Here is a 24,783-nt window from a genome sequence, read left to right on the forward strand (position 1 = left end):
GTGTGTGTATATATATATATATATATATATATGGTTTCACTATGTAATTTTGAAATACTGAAATCCTGAATTTCTGTATTTCAAAATTACATAGCTAAAGACACCAAACATAGAAACCCTAAAACCGCGAAATTCAAAATCCCGATGCTACACTACAGATACAGCACACACAAACACATACACACCACTTCCGCCCAACTCAAATATAATATCCTACACTACAGATAAACAGGGGGGCATGCCCCCCTGCACCCCCACCCCCCTACTTTTATATAGTAACTTCGAGATTGCACAATCAGACACATACAAGCAACTCACTCCTACACATTATACACACCCTCGCACACACACACATCACAGTCAAAACACACACTGACAGACACTAAGGCCCCTAACCAACAGACATACACATACATACATACCCAAACTCACATCTTACCATTCACACACCACAACACCAGAAGCACTAATTCAAAATCTCCGTACTTCAGGATTTTGAACTTCACGCTTCTGGTTTACCGATATTTCAAGACTTCGGTATTTTAATTTCGAAATAGTGAAATTCGGGATTTCAGTATTTCGAAATTAAAAAGGGAACCCATATATAGATATAGCTATATAAATATATGTATATGTATATATTAACATATTAGTGTAGGTGCTTAGATAGTTCAAGGCAGGAGACATGCATAGGAATCATAGTGCAGTATTTTAGTTAATTTAAGACATCGGCAGTTAAAAAATGGCAATTTTCAGAAAGCATAATAGGAATCTGATAATGAGTGTATGATTGGCTTTTCATAGTTTAAAGTCTAGATCAAAAGTTGGTTCTGAATTAGTGGAATTTTGAAAGAAGTGATTTAGCTAACCAGAGATGTTGAAAGGGGCATGCCATTTCATTAGGGAAATTACTACAGGGCACTTATTCTGATGATATAGCATTAGATGAGATAGCTTTAGCCAAAGTTGTAACTAGGATGGTTTGAAGGGGAGGCTGCACCTGACATTAGCTATTACGAGGGCACAATTTGCACTATGAAAGTGGGGCTGATAGGTCCCTGCAGCAGTTATTGTAGTTATTTAAGAAGCCATGAAATTTAAGGAACCACAATGTTAATCATCATGGCTGCTTAATTATCATTTGTTCAGTCAGTGTTACATGTTTTGTTACATGGTGGGAGTGCTGCTCAGTTCTTGCAACTAGAAGGCTGTAGGCATTATCGGTAATTGGGTCTACATAAAATTATTGTAATTTCAAAACTTCAAATGTTCTGAATGGAGATCGCCATACAGAGCAGAACAGGAAATTTACCATTTTCCTTGGCTGTAGTATGAGTTGGTATATTTAATGAGCAGGGGGTGTGGAGGGTGCACCCTGGAAAAATGCGAAAGAAAACGTTTTTATTTTTTATTTGATGTTTGACGTTTCAAACTTTCGATCATATGGCCGAGGACCACATGATGTTCGAAGCTTTGAAACTTTGATCATCTGAAGTAGATCCCGGTAATTATATGAGCATCAGTAGCTGCATAAAAGATTTCAAAAACTGCTTGCAGTGTGTGTGTGTATGTGTGTGTGGGGGGCTGTCTGACTGTACAGCAAAGAATGTAGCTTTGTCTGCAGACTTCTCTTCTTTTGTCTTTAACTGAGGAGGATATTTTTTATTTGGACTTCAACTTCTGAAAACATCGTCTTCTTTAGGGTTGAGGGGTGGCAACCATTATGGCACTGCCCAGGATACCAGCTGACCAAGCTACAGCTCTGGCTTTAACTGTGGTCTAATCAAATACTGTGAGAATTCATGCCAATGCAAGGGTTTAGCAAGACAATGATGAATCATGAACGTCAGCACTAAATCAAGCAACTCTTTTTTTAACAATGATGAAAAATGGGAAGTATGCAAATTAGGAAGAAACTAAGGTGCTTAGATGAAAGTTGGAAGAAGAAATGTTCTTGCTATAGAAGCTGTAGCAAAAGAACCATTTAATTCTATGAAGAAAGGCAAAATTTTGATTAGCATTCAAAGCGAATGACCCGATACACACATTGCTACTGTGCACAATACTAATGTACCAGAATTAGTCTAAATGTTTATTATAGTTTTGTTTCTTATATCCCAAGCTGTAGTGGGTACTGACATGATGTTTATTTGTCAGTCTTTTAGGTTTTCCCCCACAGTGTAGTTTGTGCCCATATGACATGTCACATTCTAGACATCATATATATGTAATGCATGGACCTCCGTTATTATGCTCAGATATCAATTAAATGACAGCCTGATTCAGCACTACTATAGTGCAAAACACGATCTTAACAATGCTTAAAAGGGTGTTTAGTAATTGTTAATCATCCCTAAGCTGTTAACACTGCATCTGGTGCTACAGTAGTGCTGAACTAGAGTGTTATTTAACTCATGTCTGAGCATAAATAACACTAGCAGAGCATGAAATGGGTTCATTTCAACTCCATTTCTGTCTGCTGTCTACAAGCCACTCAGTAAAATGTATTTTGGAACCAACTACTTCCCTTACAATGGGAATATGTAAAAACATAAAGGTATTAAGATCATGATTAAAAGCATGCCTTCAGAAACTATGGTATTATGCTGGCAGCAGGGAAACGCTGCCAAAACCACAGTTCACTAAAATAAGATATTTTTATATATTTTTCATTTGCTTTAAAATTTATGTTAGTTGGGAATGTGCTGCCCATACTGCACTGAATTTAATGAAAACTGGATTAAAAATTATTTGATTTTCGATGAGCATTGTTTATGCTGACCATTTCTTATTCCACTACCAAGTGTGTCGCTCCTAGATGCTCTGAGGAAGAATAATTTGTTTTCTTTGTTTACAAATGTACAGAAAATTAAAATACAATTAAAGTCTATTTTATTTGTTAAAAATGTAGTCAGAGCTGGAGTATACCACATCTCAAGCCAGTAGGTGCTTTTGCACTTTTCTGCTTTAGTACTTTATGAATAAGTTAAAATGGCCTAAATCAACAGAGAACATAGAGTTCAAAGAGGTTATGTTCCTTTTGGCAGGCCAGCCAAAGCAATTAGGTGGCATTTTCTGCTTGAGACTGTCTGATACACTGCTCAGGATCAGACTGTACTGGCACTGAGCAGCTGTAGTTTGATCGCTCAAATCTTGAAGGCAAGTTCTCCTAAGACACATATATGGCTTAACTAACCGTTTGGACCCACTTTACTGTGGAATGTTGAAAATGCTGAGTACTTACTCCTGCAGTATTACATAAAAAATGTTCAAAAGTCATTATCTATTTAGAAGACCATTATTAGGCATGCAGAATAATGATTGCCAGTATATTACACTAAATGTAGTTGTGTTATTTTGTACATCTTTAAGCTGTCTAGTTTCCTGGTTCAAAGCATGGTGTGAAAACATGAAACAAGTGAGATTTAAAGCCAAGAAATGCTGCATTCTGGCCTTCAGTCTGTTAATGTAAGGAAGTAAACCAAATAAGAGCCTTAGCCAAAATGAGATGCAACTCTCACTAATGGATAGTGCCAGTCTGAACGACTTACTGGAAAATGCATTTCAATTAATATGCTTTTCAGTGTTACTGGTCTGGGTGGATTCTTGAGGGCTAAATAAAGTTGTTACAGGATCTGGTTACAATTATCATGGCTTTTTGATGTAAAACACTTAAAACGTCATTATTTCACCTCCAAATATAATTACACTGTCTCCTTAAACATTCCTGAATAATGGGTTATCTTGCTGTAAATGTGTTCATGATGAACTGTGCTAGCTGAAAAGTCTGTGTGCAGTTCAAAACATTTCATAAGTTATACGTTTATGAATAGTGATCAGCAATCGTCGGCAAGAATTACAGCTTTGGTCAAGAACTGTACTAGATTAAGATATATCAGTTCTGATGGAAATCTGCTGAACACTAACACTGTCATTAATGTGTGGCGCATACTTTCAGAAATGTCTGTATATCTGGTTTATATGTTTGTGTATGCAGATTTATACTAAGGCCAAAAAATGCATCTGTGTATCTTTAATAATGAATTTTATAGCAAATGGAGAACAAAAACATACATTACTTTTCAGAGGTCATGCCAGAATTCACAAGGGTCACAACTGCAGTTGTTAAGGTAGCAAGCAGCAATACTAACATTGATCTGTGCCATCCACAACAATGGATATATATTTTTTATAATGATACAGATCTCCTTTATTCAGCTGTGACATTCATAATATCAGACTGAAGGTAAGATTGCAGAAGTGCTTTGAAAATGTCCAACCTTAAATGATCCTGGCCCATCACATCAACATGACTGGAACATTAATCCCACCTGGTGTTTCAGCCTTCCAGCCATCCACCTGCTTTAAGAGATACCCACTAAGTGATGCCTGCATAGCTGGTCTCTTACCTATTCCTAAAGTGCCTTTTTTAATTTTCAGTATGGAATTCCATGGTCTCCCATCCCCCAGAGGTCTGTTATCCTACTGCTTAATCCCTGAGGATACCCATTTTCCTCCTCATTCCCAGACTAAGGCTCTTTTTCCTCAGAGGATCCTGATAATGGGGTCACCTTCTCCCAATTTATCTTATGCACATTTCTTTGTTTTCTCAGTAAAACACTGTTTTGTTGAAAAAAAAAAAAGTAGCTCTTACTCCAACATGGCTGCTGTACACAGTACAGCAGATATCACTGACTACTTATGACCTATCAGATGCAGAATTTATAAACTGTCGGTTTGCATTCACCGGATGCAATATTTGTTATGTTAACGAAATAAGTTTATAATTTGTTTATATACTGAATCTCCATAAACATTACTCTAATCTTTGTGATATATATATATATATGGTTCTACCTGACTTCGTCGACAGCGCAGAAGACCGACATCGGAATCCGGAGCTCCAGAAGATCGAAATCGAAGAAGACCGACGCGAATCGCGAGTGGCAGAACATCGACAATGCAGAAGACCGACACGACGGATGACAACACCAACGCCGAGGATGCCGACATGGGGAAAGGCTGTGTGAGTATGCGGTAGTGATGGACGTTAGGGTGCGAGGCAGGTAAGTGTGGAGATTGACGGTCTGTGGGGATAGGGTGGGTTATGTGAGTTAGTGTTAGGGTTTATAGGGGTGGGTTAAGTGAGTTAGGTTAGGAGCGATAGGGGTGGGTTAAGTGAGTTAGGTTAGGGAGCGATAGGGGTGGGTTAAGTGAGTTAGGGTTAGGCGATAGGGGCGGGTTAAGTGAGTTAGGTTAGGAGCGGTAGGTAAGTGTGCGATAGTGACGGACCTTAGGTTAGGGTAAGGTTTAGTGTGGGCTTGTAAGGATTTTGGTGTGCTTGTGTTGTGTGTGTGGTTTGTGGAATGGGGATGTGTTTTGTTTTTAATTGTTATTGTGGTGTGTGCAGTGTATGGGGTTTCGTGTTTGTGTACCGTCGGTTATTTCGTTGTCGGTTATGTGGTTTCGTGTTTATGGACTGTCGAATATGTGGTGTCGGTGATGTGGTTGTCGGTGTTGTGTGGTTTCGACTATGTCAGGTAGAACCATATATATATATATATATATATATATATATATATCCATATTGTAACATAAGCCATATGTTGTTTTGTCCTATGCAATTGTACTGCACCCCTCACAAAGCAACTAATTTGTGCTTCACTATATGCTAGTTGACTATTAGCCCAAGCACGTCACTTGTAGTTAATAGGCTGTCAGATATGTTTTCAGTGAATGTGAGTTTCAGGGGAAGAGAAATCTGCCATTGCTCATGCCGTCTGTTTTCAGTTGGAGAGTGTTTTGTTTAGCAAATGGCTGTCAGTATTTTTGTAAAAGTTAAAATAAATGCTTTAAATTAAATGCAACTATCTGTGATCATTATAAAAGTAAACAAGAAAATGGCAGGCACATTGACAGTTGGGGCAGTGTTTTATGGTAACCGGGGAACGACAAGCAATATGATATTTGTATGGCTGGTGGGGTTCTAGTTCATTACTCGGCCTGGGAACCCCTTTGACCATGATCTTGCTCTGGTGGGGACTGCTAACTTCAAGGACTCATGAAGATTACAAAACTTGCCTGATGACCATTGGATGTTGACAGGAATAGGTAAGGAAGTTCATTTATAGAGAATGTTTTGTAAAATTAGTTACCTACTCATGAGGAAATGAGTATTCCCTATGTTTCTGGCACTGACGTATTGTCAGATAGTTAAGTGTACTCTTCCCCAAAATGTAACATACTGGAGGTTGAGCTGGGTTTTATATCTTAAGTGACACTGCTGAATGTAGAGGCGCTGCACAACATTTCTCAATATGCTTTTGAATCTGACCTCTTGTATTCAGCAAGTCCTGATTACAAAGACATTGTGTTGATATCTGGAAAGAAAGATAAATACCACTAAATCCACAAACTTAAAATTAATTCTTAGACATACTGAACAATCACAAAATCTGTGAACTTAAATTAATTCTTAGACTGTAGCCTCTGAAAAATGTCCAGTATACAGCCACTTCTTCTAATTATGTTATCAATGCAATAAGTCATTCCTTTTTAAGATCTATGGAAAACTGAATTTTGCTACCAGAAAAAAGTACAGTTGTGTACACCTACCATAAATGTAGATGTTCGAGTATCTTCACTGTTGCAGTCATAACTGTAGGGTGATCCTGCCGGCAGGCAGCCCGAGGTCGGCCAGAATCACACAGTCTGGGTCCGGCGTCGGCTGTACAAGCTAGTACCCTGACGTCAGTACGCTCTGGTACATAGCCCTCAGCCGACGCCATCTTCTCCAGCCTTTCTTGCCCCAGATGTCAGAAATCCCCAATAAACAAAAAATGAGTCCCACAAGGAAACACAAACACACCATAAAGTGAAAAGATGGGATAGGAGGGAGGGAAACACTGACTGCAACAGTGAAGACACTCGAACATCTACATTTATGGTAGGTGTACACAACTGTACTATGTTCTTCGTGTTTCACTGTTGCAGTCATAACTGTAGGGTGGAATCCCAAAGCAGTGAAGAAAGGGAGGAGGCTTAGATAGAAGAAGGGGCAGCAAGAAGGCCCTGCAAAACGGCAGAGGCAAAACCTGCCCTGGTCTTAAGAGTACAAAGGGAGATTGTAGTGCTTGGAAAAGGTATGCACAGAACTCCAAGTGGCAGCTTCCAAGATATCCTTGGTAGGGACTCCTCTGAGAAAAGCAGTAGAAGTGGCAGCAGCTCTAGTAGAATGACTTCTCACAGTACCTGGAAACTGTTTCCCATGATGAGTGTAACAAAATCTTATTCCATAGGCAATCCATTTGGAAATAGTATGTTTGGAAATAGCCTTTCCAAGAGAACTGGAGGCAAAAGAAACAAACAATTGGTTAGATTTTCTGAATTCTTTAGTCTTGTCCAAGTAAAAACATAACTGTCTGTGTACGTCCAATGAATGCAAAATCCTTTCCCTTTTATTTTGAGGATTAGGAAAGAAGGTAGGAAGGTGAATAGTCTGATTTAAAGCAACTTTCAAAATCACCTTAGGCATGAAAGTAGGATTGGTCCTCAAGGATACTCTGTCGAGATGGAAAATTAGGTAAGGCTCCACAGCCATAAGAGCTTGCAACTCTGAAACCCTTCTGGCAGAAGTCAATGCTAACAAAAGAACTGTCTTCCAGGATAAACATTTAATATCAGAAGCCGCAGCAGGCTCAAAAGGAGGCAAAGTGAGTTTTTCCAAAACATAGTTAAGATCCCAGGCAGGGACAGGAGGGGTCCTAGGAGGCCTCAAATTCTTAGCTCCTCTCAAGAATTGTCTCACCAATGGATGAGAAAAACAGGAGGGTCAGTATTAAAATGAGCAGATATAGCAGAAGCATGAATCTTAATGGAAGAAAAGGAAAGGCCTTTAGACAAAAGGTCTGAAAGGTAAAGCAAAATAGACGAGAGATCAGGCACAAAAGGGTTAGAGCCACGGTCCTGTATCCAAATACAAAACCTTTTCCATTTAGAGGCATAGGATTTCCTAGTGCTAGGCCGTCTGGCTTCTAGAAGAACATCCAAAACTTGTTTGGGGAGCTTAGAAGAAATCAAAGTTCCTTGAAGAGCCAAGCTGCCAGGCAAAGGGTCTTGAGATGAGGGTGTAGCATCTGACCCTGATGTTGGGACAGAACAGAAGGGTACAGAGGAAGGATCCAAGGAGGTTCCAAGCAGAGATGTTGTAAGGTTGGATATCAAAACTGTCGAGGCCAATTTGGAGCAATCAAGATGATGAACTTGGGCTTGTCTTGTTTTATCTTCAGTAATATCCGGGGAAGAAGAGGAAGAGGAGGGAAGGCATATCCCGAAAGGTTCCTCCAACTGAATGACAGGGCATCCACTTTCCAAGCTGTTTTGTGGAAGGACCTGGTGCAAAAGAGAGGCAGCTGATGGTTGAGATGGGATGCAAACAGATCTATCTGGGGACACCCCCAAACTGCAGTTATCCTGTTGAATAAGTTGGTGTCTAGCATCCATTCGTGAGGATCCAAAATGTTTCTGCTTAGGCTGTCTGCTAAGAGATTCTGCTTTCCTGGAATGAATTGAGCCTGAAGATGCAGATTCAGACTTAGAGCTATGTCCCATAAAGCCATAGCTAGTCTGCAAAGGGGGTATGAATGAGAGCCCCCCTGCTTGTTTATGTACCACATGACTGTGGTGTTGTCTGTACGAATTAGAAGAGGCCCTGGTTGCAAAAGGTTCTTGAAGGCTAGAAGAGCATTTTGAACTGCCAACATTTCCTTCAGATTGATGTGCCAGTGAAGGTGATTCTTTGTCCAGGTCCCCTGCTGGCAACTGTGTAGAAAATGTGCTCCCCAAGCATAATCCGAGGCGTCCGTGGTTATGATTTGAGAAGGTTGAGGTAGACGAAAAGGCTTCCCTTCGTTTAAAGCGCACACCCTGGACCACCAAAGGAACTCCTTCTGGAGGCAGGGGATCAAAGGAATCAAAGTGTCCAGATCTTGGTAATGCTGAGACCATACACTTTTCAGTTACCATTGAAGCTTTCTCATATGAAGCCTTGCATTTGGAATTAACAGAATGCATGAAGCCATATAGCCCAGAGCCTGCAGGAATTTCCTTGCAGTGAGCTGAGTTAAGGTTGCCAAGGTTTTGAAAATTGAAGCCAGCTGTATTTGTTTTTCTGGCGAAAGGAAAGCCCTTTGTAAGGTTGTATTTAGGAGGGCTCCCAAAAATATCATTTGTTGAGAAGGAACCAATTGGGACTTTTTTATGTTCACTGAAAATCCCAGAAGGAGGAAGAGACGTTGAACAAAATCCAGATGTTGAAGTAAAAGGTCCTTGCTGTCTGCCTGGATAAGGCAGTCGTCCAAATAGGGGTAAATCTGAATCCCTGAAGTGTGCAATAAGCCACTACTGGGGCCAGGCACTTGGTAAAACCCTGGGCAGTAGATAAACCAAAGCAGTACAGAGAATTGAAAGTGCCTCGAGCCTGCTTTGAATCTGAGGAATTTCCTGCATTCCTGCCTATGGGAATGTGTAAGTAGGCCTCCTTGAGGTCCAATGTCACCATCCAAGCGTCCTGGGAGAGTACTGGAAGCAGTTGTTGTAGAGTAAGCATTTTGAATTTTGGAATTTCCAAAAAAGTGTTTAACAATCAAAGGTCCAGAATAGGTCTCCATGAGTTTTGTTTTCTTGGAACCAGAAATAGTCTTGAGTAAAAGCCTTTTCCCTTTTCTGAGAGAGGAACAGGCTCTATGGCTCTCATGGCCAGTAGAGCATCCACTTGATTTAAGACCTCTGCCCATTGATGTTTTGGCAGATCTGGCCAACCGATAACCCTTGGCAGAGTATGAAAATGGAACTTGTAGCCTCTTAAAATCACGTCCAATACCCATTTGTCCTGGGTAATATGAGCCCAATTCCTGTAAAAAAGAGAAAGCTTTCCTCCGAGAGGGGCATCCAGTTAAGGGGGTCCTGAAGCCCAACCGAGAGAGTCATTGAGTCTGCTTCCTTTGAGACTGGGATCTGTCTTCTCCCCTTCTAGGTGAAGAAGCAGTCCATTGTCTGGATCTGTAAGAGGCCTAAGTTTGACCACGACCTCTGGAGCGTCTATATCTTCCCCTTTGAGGCCTGTCAGACGTGGGATAGGACCAATATTTGGAGGGCCAATTCCTGGAAAATCTAGGAGGCTGAACTTGTAAGAAATCTTTCACAGTCTGCATGGATTTTGCCTTTTCTTCCATCTTTTTAATAACCTCTTCAGCCTTGGATCCAAATAAAACATCATGCTGAACAGGGGCATCTAAAAGTTTAGCCTTAACCTGTTCCGGCAAACTTTGTTCTCGAAGCCAGGCATGTCTCCTAATAACAGTACCAGAGGCTGCGGCCCTGCAAGAAGCTTCCAAAGCATCAAAACCACAATGCAAACTATGCTTGTTCACTTGTTCAGTTGCATGCAATACATCCTGCAATTCCTTATCCTCTGCACAAGCCGGAGAGGTAGCAAGCTTTTGCTTCAAAACAGACAAAAGAAATTGCTGATACTTAAACATATGAAACTGGCAATTTAAAGCCCTAATAGCAAGGGTAGCAGAAGTATATACCTTTTTACCCCACCTGTCTAAGGCACGAGAATCCTTCTCGGAGGGAATAGGATTCTTGGAAGAAGCAACCTTAGCAGCCTTAGAACCCTGAGAAATAGTTTCAGGATCCGCAGAAGGGTTCTTGAATAAGAATAAATGAGAATCAGGGACCCTGTAAAATCTATCAGGCTTAGAAGGAGCAGGGGGCATGAATCAGGATTCAAATTAGCCTCAGAAAAGGCATCATCCACAATATCAAGAACAGGAGGAATAGCTAAAGGCCTGTGTTGAGGAAGAAGAAGAAATTCCCTAAGCCTCTTCTTGGAAGCAGAATAATCCTGACCTTCCCAATGAAAATGTTCCCTCATCTCATGTAAGGTCTCCCCAAAAGAGAAATCCTCAGGCGGAGAAGCAGAGGGCAGGGAATCCTCTGCATCTGAATCCTCATAAGGAGGAAAGGAATATTCCTGATCAGAGAAAGAAACAGAAGATACAGAAGCCTGGTCAGAGGAATCCAAAGGAACATCCTGTCGAGGCCTTTTCTCTGGAGGGGGGTGAGAACCCCTAATCATTGTAAGCAAATCCTCAGCCATCCTTAGCAATTGCTTCTGTGTCTTGGGAGTAGCTTCAGAAGTAGCTGGAGCAGAAACTTTAGGTTTAACTGGAGTCTTGGACTTTGCCTTTGTCTTTGAAATGGTGATGTGAGTAGGCCTGAATACCCCCTCAGAAGCCGGTACCTACACAGCGGTTCCGGACCCATCTAAGGGAGCGACGTCCGAAGGTCCTGCAGCAGATAAAACAATAGGCCTTGATGGCTCCCCATGGGAGTCCGTATCAGCCATCGGTTCAGAAGTGGCGGACGACAGGGGCTGCAAAAGTGCCTCACTGACGACAGCCGAACCGGATGCTGGCTCCAGCTGCGACGAATCCTGTTTGGACCTCGGAGGCCTGTCCTTGTCTTTGTGCTTCTTTTGAATTCCGGTAGAATCCGACGACATTCTATAATTGAAGCGTCTGCCAAAGTAATTTAAAGCCCAGTCGTACCGACGCTTAATAGTGCGAGAATTGAACCTGGCACAGAACCGACAACAAGAAACGTTGTGGTCAGGGCCTAAGCAAGGTAGACAGTAAGAGTGGAAATCTTTATGAGGTATCTGTTTTCCACACACTATACAATTATTAACTTTTTCTGACATCGGAGGAACAAGAAAAAGATTCCCCAACGGGGTACTTAGCTTTGAGAAGAGAAGTAAGAACTTCGGACCGACAGCAATCAAATGCGTAGATCGAAAATCGCCAACCAATGACTTGCGAACTGCTTTCCACCGCACGGCAAGAAAGACTGGAGAAGATGGTGTCGGCTGAGGGCTATGTACCAGAGCGTACTGACGTCAGGGTACTAGCTTGTACAGCCGACGCCGGACCCAGACTTTGTGATTCTGGCTGACCTCGGGCTGCCTGCCGGCAGGATCACCCTACAGTTATGACTGCAACAGTGAAACACGAAGAACATCTTTTTATTCCCTGAAAAAATGACATTCTAAGCCAGATATAAGCTTTTTACTGAATCTAAACTGTATACTAAATTATATGATAAGGTATGTTAAAATATTATGTTGACATGTTTTGCTAAAATATTAATACTCACAGTATTATAAGCAAGCATTTAATTTTGGTCATCACTGTAGTTTCTGAATACCTACTTAATCCAGTTGAGGATCACAGTAGAGTTGCAACCTACACTCTTTGCATTCACTAGATACAAAGCAAGGCAACTAATCCTGAGCAGGCACAAAAACCATCACAGAATGTTCAGGGTTAGGGGGTGGGGTAATGGTTAAGGTGTTTACTTCATAGGCACAAAGCACAGGGTTTGATTCTCACCTTTAAAAGGGAAATTGGGGAGGCTTAAAATGTTCTACAAGGGCAGCTAGCTTAGTACTTACATATGAACACACACACACACACACACACACACACACACACACACACACACACACACACACTATGCTAATTCAGTAATGGTGCATCATTGGGATCTGAGAGGAAACCAGAGCATCTGCTGAAAATTCAGACACTCACGCACACATGAGGGACACAAAGACTATGCACAGAAACATGAAGACTATGCACAGAAGGCACCATATTATTTACAAAACTTTCAGCAGTGATGGAAACATAGCATTTTATTTGCTCCTTTGTATCCCCTCCATGAATTTAACAAGTGTCACTTAACCAGAAAAGCCCTTTTTCTCTCTATTTATTTCTTTGTCTCTCTCTCTCTCTCTCTTTCTGTTTGTTTATGCATGTTAAGAAGTGATAGCACCCAAAAACATGCGTAGCAAAGATAAGTGATTATCATTTTTTTGTGCCTTATAAATATGCATTCTGTATTCGACATCTTTATATTACCATTACCACTACCACTACCATTACCAGTGCCATTACCATTATAATTACCACTACCACTGCCATTACCATTACTATTACCATTACCACTACCATTACTATTACCAGTACTATTACCATTACCACTACTATTGCCATTAACGTCACTACTACCATTACCACTACTATTACCATTAATGTCACTACTACCATTACTACCACTATTACCATTAACGTCACTACTACCATTACCACTACTATTGCCATTATTACTATTTACTACTATTGTTCGCCACTACTTACCATTACTATTACCTTTGACATCACTACTACCGGTACTATTACCATTACCACTACTATTGCCATTAACGTCACTACTACCATTACCACTACTATTACCATTAATGTCACTACTACCATTACTACCACTATTACCATTAACGTCACTACTACCATTACCACTACTATTGCCATTAACGTCACTACTACCATTACCACTACTATTACCATTAATTTCACTAATTTCACTACTACCATTACTATTACCGCTACTATTACCTTTGACATCACTACTACCATTACTATTACCACTACTATTACCTTTGACATCACTACTACCATTAGTATTACCAGTACGATTACCTTTGACATCACTACTACCATTAGTATTACCACTACGATTACCATTAATGTCACTACTACCATGATTATTACCACTACGATTACCTTTGACATCACTACTACCATTAGTATTACCACTACGATTACCATTAATGTCACTACTACCATTATTATTACCACTACGATTACCTTTGACATCACTACTACCATTACTATTACCACTACGATTACCTTTGACATCACTACTACCATTACTATTACCACTACGATTACCATTAATGTCACTACTACCATTACTTTTACCACTACTATTACCTTTGACATCACTACTACCATTAGTATTACCAGTACGATTACCTTTGACATCACTACTACCATTAGTATTACCACTACGATTACCATTAATGTCACTACTACCATTACTTTTACCACTACTATTACCTTTGACATCACTACTACCATTAGTATTACCACTACGATTACCATTAATGTCACTACTATCATTAGTATTACCACTATGATTACCATTAACACCACCATTAGAATTACTATTACTACTACCATGCCCCTCAAGAAGCTTGGCAGCTGGGATCCCATGCTGATATTTTCTTCTAATTATTTATGCAGTATGATTATTTTAATGGAAGCTAACAAATGACTTGTTCTGATTGCAAAAAGGAAACATTCCACAGTCTGAGAAGGCATTATGTTATCTACCAATGACATTTTTTCCTATTATTGACATTTAGCATTATTATCATATTCAGTGATTTTTGTTAGCTTCCCAGTATATTAAGATGGGTGGGAGTTGTATAAGAAACTGAATGCCTAAACTACATTTTACAACATATTCCTCCAAATGACCTTGAATATTAGTGTGATTCATCAACTTGCACTTCATGTAATTTTTTCAATCACAAGGACTTATTATCACTAAAACAAGAGTATAATTGGGGATTTGCTCCATAACCTGCTTTATTACATATTAACTTCCACCATATCACAGATGGAGCACAACAAATGCAAGTTAGTGAAAAGAGTCCCCTACTCATTCTAAAACTCTGCTGAACAACTCTGAACTATAAATGCAGCAAGTAATTATTGTATAATCAAGATTACTGTATGGCATATTTTGTTTTGAAATAAAAATCAGTAGAAAACAATACCTAGTGAATATGAAGCTACTGAACATAATAAGAAAAGCGTAATGTCAATGCATGTCAGATTCCATAACAAACTCACGACTGCTAGTAAATATCTGTTGCCAGTGCAATATAATGATGAACCCACCTTTCATCAATCCGCACCCATAAGTCATTAAACTGACGCAGCCTCTGCTTCTTTGGTTGCTTTTTCTTCTTCTTTTTGTACTTTCTTTCAGCTTTTTCTAAAAGGTCAATGTTCTCAGGAAGGAGGAGGTGTGGTACAAGCTCTTCATCTTCTTCTTCTTCAGCCTCATCCACGTGAGGGACTGCAGGAGAATCAAACTCCTGTAGAGCTGAATAAGATGTATAGACTGTAGATGATGATGATGATGATGACAATGTTTTCTGGTTTCTTCCACTGTGAAATGTGGCAAAAGAGAGTCGATCAATTTTATTACATTTCTTTAGCCAAATACAACTGATACAAACCATGTGGTACTTTATTAGTTAAGTATAGCATTTTAAAATTTCTCTCATGTTGGAAAAGAATACTACGTCCTTAAACTGTTCTATGAAACTGTCAGAGAACACTTTTTTGCGCTTTCTATTTCTTCTTCTTATAGATTTTGGACAGTGCTTGCTAGTAAAATTCATAACTGATTTCTTTATTATTAGCCCTGGTTTAAGGAAATATAAAATAATGCTGCAATGGGCACATTTCACAACAGTGATAAAAATTATTTTGTAGTAAAATGAACTTTAATAAGATTTTTTTTTGTAGCTGGAATTGAAGTGTCATTGATTGTCCCATATAAGTAACATTCTCCATAGTATGTGTCCACCAGTTTTAATATACCCTAGTTTGTTTGTTCCTCTTGAAAATGTTACTGTTTATTTTGCAGTTTGTTTTCTAGCTATAATTTTTATATATTTTTTAATTTATAGGTCAATGCTAGGCAAGCAGTCTATTACATATCTAACTAATAACCAGACAATGATCAAGGGAGAGAAGCAAACTTTGTGTTTGTACGGTAAACACCTTAGCCATTATGCCATCTCCCATCCCTAAGAATCAAAGCCTGTATGTTGTGTTTATGAGGTATACACCTTAACCATTAGGTCAACTGCATTTTGTCAAGTATTTTTTTCTCTCTCAGTCTAACATTTATTTCTACAGCATATTTATTTGTGCACCTGTTTCTAGCAATGATTTTGATATGTCAAATTACATATAAAAACTATCAGTGTCTATAATTTGGAAATTTTTTTTAGCTTTTTAATAACAGTTTGTGTATCCACATAACATTTTTTCTAAAGCTGCATTTTCCTGATGTAAAGACTTTCCCACAGTTTACTTTCTTCAGCTATAACATGTACTTTGAAAAGAGTAAGACAAAAGTAAGTTTTTGGTAACACTTTTTAACATGAGTATTTCTTTATTAAACATATGAACAATGCTCGAATCTGTCACGAGTAAATATAATCTGATTTATTTGTTTACAATTCTTCTTACACCTTTTTAATAATCTTCCATACCACAGCGAGCTTGTGAATCCTAATTGTTTTGAAATGCAGCCTAGTACAACAGTTAGCAAGCTTTCAGATAAAGAAATGGTTTAATGTAGGACTTTGAGATGAGACAGCAGACACTAGCTATCACAAATGCTGTTACAAACTTAGTAGAAACACTGAAGGGAATGTCTGGCAGACATCTGAGGCATCTACTGTCAAAATGACCGCACATTAGCCAAAAATATCATCCTAGGAACCAAAGCTGTTGGCAGAAGCAATGATTCCTTAAAAAGATCATTCCAGGAAGCAAAGCAACTCATGGAGGTATCTATGACAACCACACAGTAAACTGTCTGCCATAATCTGGATTCATATTAAAACTATCATTAACACAGCAAGAACAGTTGGCTTTAAGTTCTTAGTGGTCTCAGAAAACAATAAAAAGGGTAATGTTCATTAATCGGCCAAAATGATTATTACTTTGCAAGGGAGGCATCTGTTAACTCTGATGGAGATTAAAGAGGATACAAGCTTCTGACTTCCTAATAAAGAGAAAATAATATGGAGTGACCCTGGAAAAATAGTGATACAGGATACAGGCTCTGGGTTATAAAGCAGAATATTAAAACTAGGTAGACAGATGAAGAAGTTTCTAGAGGGTCGATATGCTTTTATTTTTCTGGATATAGGATAATTTCATTTGTCAATAAACTTTACTTTGTCTGTTAAGACTTCCCTAAAAATATGCAGGTGTAGCAGGTAATGTTGTATCCAATCTAAACCACCTGCAGGTTATTCATAACAGTTATATATTATTTACTCAATCTGACTCACAAAGTCAGTGATCAAAAAATATCTAATTGTGACTGATTTACATTAACGTAAGTCAACTGATGGCAGTACAGAGATAATAGACATCCACAGCTGTGGACAGTATAGAATTATCAAACTCCTTTCATACTGCATTTAAATGCCAAAAAGGGTGATTGGTAAATGAATATGCAGAGTAGTAGAAAGTAAGATGGGGAGTAAGCAGTTTGGATTCAGAAGGAAGCCACACAACTGACCCAATGTTTGCAGTAAAATAGACAGTGAAGAAGAAATAGGAGATGAGGAAGGAGCCCAAATGGGATTTCTACACTTGGTGAAAGCACGTGACTTCATAAAAAAAAAGTTGATTTGGGCGATCTTGTGACAGTTCAATGTTCTGAAAACACTGGTAGAATAAGTGAAGGCTATGTACAAGAACCCAATGTCACATGTACAGAGTTCTGACTCACAGACGGGTTCCCAATGGGAGTAGGTGTGCATGAGGGGTCAGCTCTGAGCTCCATGCTGTTCATAGTGGTGATGAACTACATTAACAAACAGGACAGAGGAGACAAATCAAACAAAACTGCCATATGCAGCTGATGTGGCATTACAAGCAGACTCTGAACAGGGATTTCAGCAAATGATAGGGTAATGGAATGCAAAACTGAAGGTACATGGGATGAAACCATGTACACTTAAGAAAATAGCCTTAGTAGAAAATGGAGAAACTGAAATGGAAGAAAAAAATAGTGGATCACATATGCATACGCAGCTTCAAGTATGTGCGAGCAGCGACTGAGGAGAATGGAAGTTCGAATGACTCTGCTGCCACGTGTTGTGTGCTGTAGAATGGTGCTATGCCTACAATTACCCACTAAGTAGCAATACATAATTTCCATTTTCCACATGCCCAGACCAAGGGTGTTGTAACAGCTATAAAGACAAATAAATACTATTGTACTAAACTAAATGATTGAAATTTTACAATAAATATGACACTCTAAAGTTCACTTTTAAGCAATCTCACAATGTATAACGACCAATATTTTATTGAAAGACCTACAGAAAGGAGATACAATCTAAAAGTACAAAACAAGTAAAAAAGGTAGTTATTGGCCCTGTTAGTATTCAGTCATGAATGTACATAGTAAAACATTTAATGCTTCAACTATAATCTGTAAAATATTACAAATATGGTTTACTGACGAATACTACTGCAGGTTAGGGTGACCTGCACTACCTTTAACTGTACCCTCAAGGCAAGTCACAAAAAATATTCAAGCATGTCCATTTCATGTTATCATGCTTATTTCTGCCATACCTGCTAAGAGGCTGTCCTGCTGGGGTGTGCTGTACATCATACCCTTCTCTCTTCAGTACTTCAATCACTGTGTTATTACCCAAGAAGTGACCTACACAGCAGAAAGATTCTACAGTTAGAATGAGCAATTACATTAACATTTACATCTCTGAATGATCGGCAAGTTAAATTATAGGTGTTTCCTTAAGTGATGTAGAAAGGCACTTACATGTCACATCAGGTTAACAGCCTAGTCAAGTATGGCAACCATACAGTTTCAAACAGCTCAATGTGTTGAGAACCTTTGCAGCAAAAAAGATATATATATATATATATATATATATATATATATATATATATATATATATATATATATATGTATGTAGCCCTAAAGCTTCTTCTACACTAGTCTCATGCGCACTTTCTCCATGGAGATGCCTCAGAATGATCCCTGCATCCTTAGATAACAATGTTATATTACTCATACATTTACTGTCCCCATGGAGATGCAACATTACGTTCCCTGCACCTTTAGGTAACAATGTTACACTACTTTTACATGTGCCATCTGCATGGGGATGCATAAACATGCTTCCTGCACCATGAAATAATAATACTACACTACTCCTACATGTACTGTCTCCATGGAGATGCAACATTATGATCCCTGCTTCCTTAGATAACAATGTTATACTACTCCTTCATGTACTGTCTCCATGGAGATGCATCATTATGATCCCTGCATCCTTAGGTCACAATGTTGTACTACTCTTACATGCACTATCCCCATGGAGATTCATCAGTATTAGCCCTGCGCTCTAATATAACAGTGTTATATTACTCACACATGTACTCAGAGCATGCAGATAAACAAACAATGTTTTGACATATGGACTGTATTGGATTCTGGACTTTTACTTGTCCGAGATCACTATAATACTGAGGTTGGGGAATATGCCATTTCCCTGGTATTGTATGATCTCTGATTTGGTATACTTAACTAGCATGGGGTTTGGGGGCACAAACATAGTGGGGGGAGGGATTTGCACCCCTTTAATACTGTTTTTTACTTGCATGCTCTGACCCCTATCTATATATATATATATATATATATATGGGTCTACTTGATATGGTCGACATTTCACAATGTAGAAATTCATATCGCAGAGACCATATGATTGACATTTGAAATGTTGACCATACAAGTAGAAAATAAAAAGAAAAAAAAGCTTAACTTAACGCTGCTAGCAGGGGGGCTCCCCCCCATCCCCTCCTGAACTTATTCTGTAAACCATTAGCATCTCTTAGAGCAGGGATTCTTTCCTCCTGCATCAAGCAACCTGTTCTCGATCTAGAGTCCCTCATACTATGGCAGATGCTGACTGTAGGCCCACAGCAAACATCTATTCTATCAATGGTGCCAAAGTCCTCCCTTTCATTTACGATGTCAGAGATATATACCAACTCCGAGATTGCACTACAGTGTGGAAGTGGAAATCTTTCCATTCCGCACTGTAGGTACATGCCATTTCCCCATGGCTGACATTTCAAATGTCGATCATATGATCTTGGCCATATGAATGTTGACATTGTGAAATGTCGATCATTCGAAGGGGACCCATATATATATATATATATATATATATATATATATATATATATATATATATATATGTTATACATGCACACACATATATACACCTACATATATATATATATAGTTTATTATTGCAATGTTGTTGTATGGCATGTGGTTGAAAGGCAAGTTTCAAAGAGGTACAATGCCTAACTAGACTATTAGAAATTCAGAATAATGAATATGCAGTGTAATTCGATAGGCTGAGTTTGGTATTGTGAGTGGAGATTGCAGTATAGTGAGCAACAGGGAATTTCCCCTTTTCTTCACTGTAGTGCAATCTCGGAGTTAGTATATATAATTTGCAGGGGGTGTAGGGAGTGCAGGGGGGCTTGTCCCCTGCAAAACAGTAAAAACATGTGCCGTTGACTTGAAAGTCTAATGCTAAATTATGCTGAATAGCTTGGGTGACTAACATCACCTAAAGCTATTTTGAATTAAGTCAAATGCAGATGCTGGTGAACTGATGGTTGATATTGTGTAGGAGTCAGGATTACTATTCAGACATTATATTTCGCTAATTTAAGCAAACTAAGAAAGGGCTTTCTTCATTTCAATAGTAAACGTATATATATATATATATATATATATATATATATATATATATATATATATATATATATATATATATATATATATGTAGATACACTGGAAGGAAATATATATATATCTATATCTGGCAATGTCCCTTGTGGAAATAAGGAAAGTCCAGCACAGAAGAAAGGCCACTACACGTATCCTTCTGGCTCCACAAGTCCATGGGGACTATTGGGCTAAAAGTGTAAACCCTGAAACTACACATAATGGCTGTTTAAATGATAGTCCCTAATCGTCAACCTTCATCTCAGGTGATGGGGAAATTAATGGGAAGACTAATGGTTGTCCAGGAGGGGACTAGGGGTCAACAGACAGCAGCGGCAAAGAATGTAAAAAATATAGACTAAAATGCAATAAATTCAGATAGAAATGGTATTTATCAATGATATTGTTACGGCTTAGGGACAGTTCTTACTATGATTCACACAGTCAAGATTTGCATAACACTGTCCTCTAAAACATGATGAAATAGATTTTCCATCAAATGTATCCATAACGTATCACTTTTACCACCATTTTTTTTCTAAAATGCAAGCCTCAGATCGTCACAGTATGGTCATTATCTCATCTTCACCCTCACGCGCACGCAAGCGTATATACACACACACACACACACACACACACACACACACACACACACACACACACACACACACACACACACACACACACACACATCAATGCTACCTATTTTAGCTGATCCCAAGGACTTCATGTGTTGGAAATAAGGAATTCTGTGGTTATTTTGTACAATATGTTTACTTTTGAACCTTACAAACCAGTATTTGGTATGCTGTGATTTGGAAATATGTATTTGCTATGACCCGTAATGCTCCAACTAATAAATCTTGCTTTTCAGGTTTGATGGAGAATCAGTTAGAACTTAAATGAATTTTGGCAGTGTTTAATTTAGTTTAGTAGACATTGTAACAGTTTAATCTGAATTTTTACCCCCTTACTGCATCACAAACTGAGTGAGATACATAATTCTTTTACACAGAATGTATTTATAGAGAATAAATCAAAATAGTCTGACAACTGTCAGAAATAATCAGCATTTCATAGAAGTGGACTTGAACTGCTTAAATGAAAACATATACTGCATGTGCACTGAATTTAAGTTAAACAAAAGCATGTGTGTTAATTGTGAAAAAAATCCCATGGAAGTACTCTATGAATACCAAAGCAGAATCATTCATAAAGAGGGATTTCTGTGTTTAGCATCATGGAACACGAGACAACCAAGGCCTGACAGAAATGTGTAGCTTTTGCAAATGTGAGTGGGCAGAAAATAACCTGCCATTGAGAAAGACACAAAGAACTAGTGATGCCTTGTTTCCTTCATCAAGGAGAGCTATGAAGATTTCACAGGCACTGGTGAATGCTTCAGTTATGCATTTTAATGTAGACTGGAGTAGGTCTATGATACTCATTACACTGTGGTTAGTTTTTTTCAACTGGACTGATAAATCATACAAATAAATGTTGCCCCATCATGTCACACCAGTTAGTATCTCAAAGGTGCAGCAGTTGAAATGTCCCCTGGGAGGTATTCTCACTGCTGGGGTGCATACGATTCTCCTTCAGATTGCTAGCAGAACCTGAGAAAAAGAATGTCTTTGCTTTACTTTTAGAGTTTGTTGTCAATGAGCAGTATGCAATGCAAACACACACACACACACACACACACACACACACACACACACACACACACACACATGAGGACATGTGCGTATACACACACACACGCATGAGTATGTGTGCGTATATATATACACACACACACACAAACACACACGCACACACACACACACACACCCACACAGACACAAGGATGTGTGCGTATATATACACACACGCACACACACACACACACACATACGAGTATGTGTGCGTATACACACACACACGCACACACAGAAAGACACACACACACACACACGAGGATGTGTGCATACACACACACACACGAGGATGTGTGCATACACACACACACACACACACACACACACACACACACACACACACACACACACACACACACACACACACACACAGACACGCACAGACACACACACACACACACACACACACACACACACACACACACACACACACACACGGATAACAGTATTGCAAAGAACATCAAGGTAAGATAAAATATCTATGTTTTTCTGTTCTTGACCATAGTGATCCTTTAAAGACACAGATTTAAAAATAAGATATTGGAAATGACAAGTTGATCTGTGCCTTATGTTGGTTCCAGTGATAGGTCAGTTCAAGAAAAGAATGAAGTGACACTGACTGAAATGTCAGAAATATTGCGGATAAAGAACTGCAGGAAGTAATTCTTTTAATAAGCTGACTGGAAGTTTAAGAGAAAGGGAGTAGGAAAGCAGGAAGGCTGTACGGAGTGGGTACATGAAGAAAATGAGGAATTTAAGATTGTAATAAACAACACCAGACACATCTATTAGTAGTCTACAAATCTGACAAGACAAAACAGCTGACAAGGACTTTAGTGACAAAAGCTTTTGTCTGTTGTATGCTTTCGGATGCTAGCCTGTAACTTTTAGGAAAACAGATGCATTCTGCACAATCCCATTTTGCTATTTTTATAGACATTAAATAATTTGTTGTGCAAGGTAATCTACTAACCCATAACAGATTTATTTCAGATATAGCTTTGGTACCAAGCTCATGAGTGATGCAGCTGAATGTGAACACTACACAGAATATATAAAACAACAACCAAATCAGCAGGCAAAGGTTTTTCAAAATTGAAACAAATGTGGGATCAGTTCATAGTGTAAGAATGCATACTACTTTACAGTCTACCTGGAGGAGGAATAAAATTAACCACAGAGGGCAAAGCAACATACGAAACATAATGAACAGAAGAGTCTAGAAATGAAGTGAGGTGAAGCGATTCTTTACTTAAATAATAGCAGACAGGTTGAAACAACAATTAGATAATTTAAGGAGGTAGTATACTAACTGTGCAGGAAACAGTTTGTGAACGAAGAAGAGTCTTGTTGTGGATGTTAAAGAATGATGTTTACATTAGTCACACCCTTATGGACAGAAAATGGCACGTGATGTTATCTTGACTTGCACTTTTTATATTCAGAAAGAGTTGTATGGTCCACTGTGGCAGTCAATGCACTTATCTACTTGGACATTCCCTGGTGCCTTTCACTTCACATTAGTGGGAAATGTATGCAGTGAGATTTCATTTGAAAAATAAGAAATGTCTTTCCCATGGAGTTAACCATTCTAGAAAACTGTTTGCAACTTGTGGCTGTGTCTATTGAATAAGATGACCAAACTTCTCCAAAGACAGTTTCTTCACTGCAGGCCACAGATGAGTAGCCCCCCTTAAATGTGACAACAGCTATATACACAATGTGAAAGTTATAAACTATTGTATACTCTGGGCATTAAGAACTTGCAAGTTGTGGATCTCTTCTCTGAGGACCTGAGTGTATCTTCTCTGAAATGTTTTGGCTCAGAGAAAAAGGCAGCTTGGATATAGCAGGAATTATGGAGATGAAAGTATGAAGTAAACCATGAGCTCTTACTGTAATTAATGCTACGTATCTCTCAACCTCTAAGGGCAAGAAATCTGGATATGGCCAAAAATAATGGGAGGACAAAGACCCACAATCAGGGACAGATTTAAATATTGCTCTTACAAACTTAGAAAGTTGGTAGAATAACAGGATTTATGTTTCCATGTATTTTCTGAATGATATGAAGTCTGAAATTCAAATACAGATCATTATTCAGTGACTTCAATCCTCAGTAATTTACCAGAAAACCACATACTTTATGAGGACCGGATCAAAAATATAAGACACAAATCTGGCCATACTGCAGAAATCTGGACAGTTAAGAGGTGTGGAAAGCTAGTTTCGTACACAGCTCCATAGTATCACATAGGTGCAAAATTAGTGCTTTGACTAAAGCAAACACCTGTACATTATGATGCTTTGAGTGTCAAGGTGTCCTTTCTCATAATCCAATGGTCCCATAGAAGTAGCAGAAGATTTACGGACAGAACCCCTGTGCTAACAGACTGAGGTATATCTCATGCATCCCATAATACCTCTTACACCTAACCCCCAAAGGCTAGGTGCACATGATTCTATTTATTCATTTTTATTTATACATTAAAAAACAAGGTTAATAGGCTTGCCA

The 24,783-nt window shown here is 38.8% G+C and overlaps 1 protein-coding gene across 1 annotated transcript in view; it reads right to left on the minus strand.

Annotated features, from left to right (window-relative positions):
• The window catches only part of LOC122793144 (metalloprotease TIKI1-like), an 845,736-nt gene that overhangs the window by 30,110 nt on the left and 790,843 nt on the right, over nt 1-24,783 (minus strand). The window contains exons 5-6 of the mRNA XM_044060930.1: nt 18,372-18,462; nt 14,871-15,143 (exon numbers count right to left, since the gene is read on the minus strand). Coding sequence (XP_043916865.1) covers nt 14,871-15,143; nt 18,372-18,462 — 364 coding nt within the window. The remainder of the gene's footprint in view (nt 1-14,870; nt 15,144-18,371; nt 18,463-24,783) is intronic.

Source organism: Protopterus annectens, chromosome 2.part0, assembly GCF_019279795.1.
Source record: "Protopterus annectens isolate FY-2018-M chromosome 2.part0, PAN1.0, whole genome shotgun sequence".
In the NCBI taxonomy this organism is placed as follows: Eukaryota; Metazoa; Chordata; order Ceratodontiformes; family Protopteridae; genus Protopterus; species Protopterus annectens.